Here is a 3,634-nt window from a genome sequence, read left to right as displayed (position 1 = left end):
CGATTTTCAACATGTTTTCAAGCAAATAATACAGCTTGGAAAACATTCAAGTATCGGCTGCGGCGTCGAACACTTCCAAATAATTGGATGTCAACAAAACGGACTGGAAAAAAAGTACAAAGTACAATGCCAAATGTGTAATCACGTTGAGTGCGTATCGTGCCTTCAGAACAGTGATAACACAATGCATATCAACCACAGCGCTGTTTCCGGTACAATGATGACAGGCGGCGGATACAATCAACTGGAGGAAATACTTTCTGGCATGAACGTGTCGTGCATGAGCAAGAGAATGTACGAAAAATGCCAAGATGAAATAATCGATGCGTTCGAATTGGCTGCGCAACGGGAAATAGAAGTAGAAAAAGAGCTAGCCATAGCAAGAGGCGATATACTACCAGGTTGTAATATACCATGGATTCCAGTTGTCGCAGATGGCAGCTGGATGAAGAGATCATACCGTGGAGGTGATTACAACTCTCTTTCTGGTGTAGGAGCCATCGTGGGATACCACACTAAAAAGGTGCTCTACATCAATGTCAAGAATAAATTCTGCATAATTTGCCAAACCGCAGCCAAGAAGAAGGAACAGGCACGGCAGCATCGTTGCTTCAAAAATTGGGGTCGTAACCAGAATTCAACTGGTATGGAAAGTGCTGCTATTGTAGACGGATTTAAATCCAGCATAGAAATGCACGGTCTGATATATTCAATATTAGTTGCCGATGGAGATAGCAGTGTGTATAAAAAGATATTGGACAATGATCCATACAAAGAGTATATGGTACATGTACGCAAAATTGAATGCACCAATCACCTGCTACGCAACTTTAGTAGAAAAATAAATGAGATCGCCACAAAAGGTCGGTTCAAGGAACTACGAGCTATTGTAAAAGAGAATGCCCTTCGCCTACGCACTGGTGTAAAAAAAGCAGCAGAATACCGATTCAAAGAGAAAGTAACACTCGCTGATCAAATAAAAAATTTAAAAACAGACATGAAAAATGTAGCGAGCCATGTTTTCGGTGAACATCAGGAGTGTCAAAGATTAGCATACTTCTGCAAGAAATACTCTGACCCGAACAGAGTGAACTATGTTCCACAATTGAAAGAATGCGGTATTTATCAAAGCATTGAAGAAGCGATGCAACCGCTCTTTCCACAAGCTGAAAGCTTGTTATATGGTTTAAATAATAATGCAGTGGAAAGTTTCAATAACGTAATTGCGAAATTCATCGGAGGTAAAAGAATAAACTTTGGACGCAAGGGCTCGTATCAGGGTAGAGTCTCTGCTGCTGTCCTTCATTTCAATTCAAGAGAGTCGTTCAGCCGATTGAGTACTGCTATGAATAAGGAACCGACAACCATCGTACAAAATATGGAACAACGACGTAAGCATGCATCGGAAATGGCAGCGAAATATAAGCAAAAAGCCAAATCTTCTCGATACGAAAAGCAATCGTGCGACAAAGATTACGGTCCCACGGCAGAAAAACCAGATATGGAAGAAGCAGTATTCTCTTCTGAGTGTGAGAGGCACATGCTTACACTCCTTCAGTGGCAAACGATGCGAGATAACATTGAAGCAGAAACTCGGGATCAGGCAAAGAGCGAAAAATGGATAGCCTACCGTAAAAAATTATTAACAGCATCGCATTTCGGCAAGGTATGCCGATTGAGGAAGAATACACCAAGAGGAAATACGATAAAGAGTATAATGTACCCGCAAATTCAATATTTGCGTTCCCTTGAATACGGAAGAGAGAACGAGGCAAATGCCTTGAGACAACTGGAAACGGAACTGGGAATCCATATTCTACCGTGTGGTTTATTCATCGATGCCGTTGTGCCTTATTTAGGTGCAACTCCTGACGGCCTCGTGGACGATGATACTATCGTCGAAGTGAAATGCCCTGAATCGGCAAAGGATTTATCGCCTGCTGAAGCAATACAGCAGTTACCTACGATACGGCGTATCTTTCAAGGTGATGAGATGAATAAAATTCATCACTATTATTATCAAATCCAAGGACAATTGCACATAGCGAATAGGCAAACTGCTTTATTCTGTTTATGGACAAAAAAAGGAATGAAAATTACAAAAATACAAAGAGACGACAGATTCTGGGCAACAGAAATGGAGCAAAAACTGAAAAGGTTTTATGAAGACTCCATGTTGCCAGAAATTATAGATAGTAGATTTAATCGGCAGCAACCGATTAGAGAGCCTGCATACATAAAACAGAGCAACAATACATGTAGCAGTACACAAGAAAGTACATGTGACGATGCACATAAAAATCAGAATTGCACCGACGAGTGCACACAGTTCATATGATGAAATGTATATTAAACGATTGCAATCTAAGGTCGCAATGCACCTGCGGGTGCACACAGCTCATATGATGAGCTGTTCTATAGTCTATTGCGACTGCACCGTCGAGTACCCACAGCTCATATGATGAGCTGTTCTACAGTCTATTGAGACTACACTCGGCGGTGCACACACCACACACGATGAGGTGTATACTAAACAATTGCAATCTAAGGTCGCAATGCACCTGCGGGTGCACACAGCTCATATGATGAGCTGTTCTATAGTCTATTGCGACTGCACCGTCGAGTACCCACAGCTCATATGATGAGCTGTTCTACAGTCTATTGAGACTACACTCGGCGGTGCACACACCACACACGATGAGGTGTATAATAATATCTTTGATGGGGGTGGTGGTGGATCTCTTCACACTCTCCTATTAATTTTTACTTTCAGCTACTTGTTTCTTTTATCGGAAGGGAAAACAATTTATAATCTGGGAGGAAACGGGAACACACGTGTATAAAAAGGTAAGTACAAAGCTTCTATTTTTATTACCTGTACGTGAATTCATTTATAATCATTATCATGTTGTATTTATTTATTTATTTATTTAGGAGGTCCGCAATATGTATTTATTTATTTAGTAGTAAAGGATTACAATCGAAGATCGCAATTGCACCTGTGAGTGTACACAGCCCATATGAAGAGCTGTCCAATAACGTTCAAAGGCGTAAGTATACAAATGCACAAAAGTACAGATGTGGAGAGTGAAGAGGACCGTCTTTGACGGGGGTGGTGGTGGGTCTCTTCACACTCTCCTATTAATTTTTATATGGAACAACGACGTAAGCATACATCGGAAATGGCAGCGAAATATAAGCAAAAAGCGTACTTACCTTTTTATACACGTGTGTTCCCGTTTCCTCCCAGATTATAAAGTACAGATGTGGAGAGTGAAGAGGACCGTCTTTGACGGGGGTGGTGGTGGGTCTCTTCACACTCTCCTATTAATTTTTACTTTCAGCTAATTTTCTTTACTTTGCAAGGGAAGAGAACAATTATTTCATATCAAATGGAAATGATATGTATGACAGCGTAAGTATGACACTTATAGAGTATATGGTGCATGTACGAAAAATTGAATGCACCAATCACCTGCTACGCAACTTCAGTCCTGCTACGCAACTTCAGTAGAAAAATAAATGAGATCGCCACAAAAGGTGAATTCATTTATAATCATTGTCATGTTGTATTTATTTCTTTATTTAGGAGGTCCGCAATATGTATTTATTTATTTAATTACAATCGAAAATC

At 40.4% G+C, this 3,634-nt stretch overlaps 1 protein-coding gene across 2 annotated transcripts; it reads left to right on the top strand.

The window, feature by feature from the left end:
* On the top strand, positions 1-3,273 carry LOC123988344. Of its 2 annotated transcripts, XM_046288054.1 has the most exons (3): positions 1-2,522; positions 2,703-2,847; positions 2,935-3,273. In XM_046288054.1, exon 1 carries the CDS (start codon positions 134-136, stop codon positions 2,336-2,338), a length of 2,205 nt encoding a protein of 734 aa, XP_046144010.1. In that variant the 5' UTR covers positions 1-133; the 3' UTR covers positions 2,339-2,522; positions 2,703-2,847; positions 2,935-3,273. The 2 variants fall into 2 exon arrangements, with proteins under 2 accessions (XP_046144010.1, XP_046144009.1); XM_046288053.1 differs by having other exon boundaries at positions 1-2,847.
* The last annotated feature ends 361 nt before the right edge of the window (positions 3,274-3,634 follow it).

The sequence above is a fragment of the Osmia bicornis genome, chromosome 12 (genome assembly GCF_907164935.1).
Source record: "Osmia bicornis bicornis chromosome 12, iOsmBic2.1, whole genome shotgun sequence".
Taxonomy (NCBI): Eukaryota; Metazoa; Arthropoda; class Insecta; order Hymenoptera; family Megachilidae; genus Osmia; species Osmia bicornis.
Note: the sequence above shows the minus strand (reverse complement) of the source record. Positions and strands in the feature narration are given on the sequence as shown.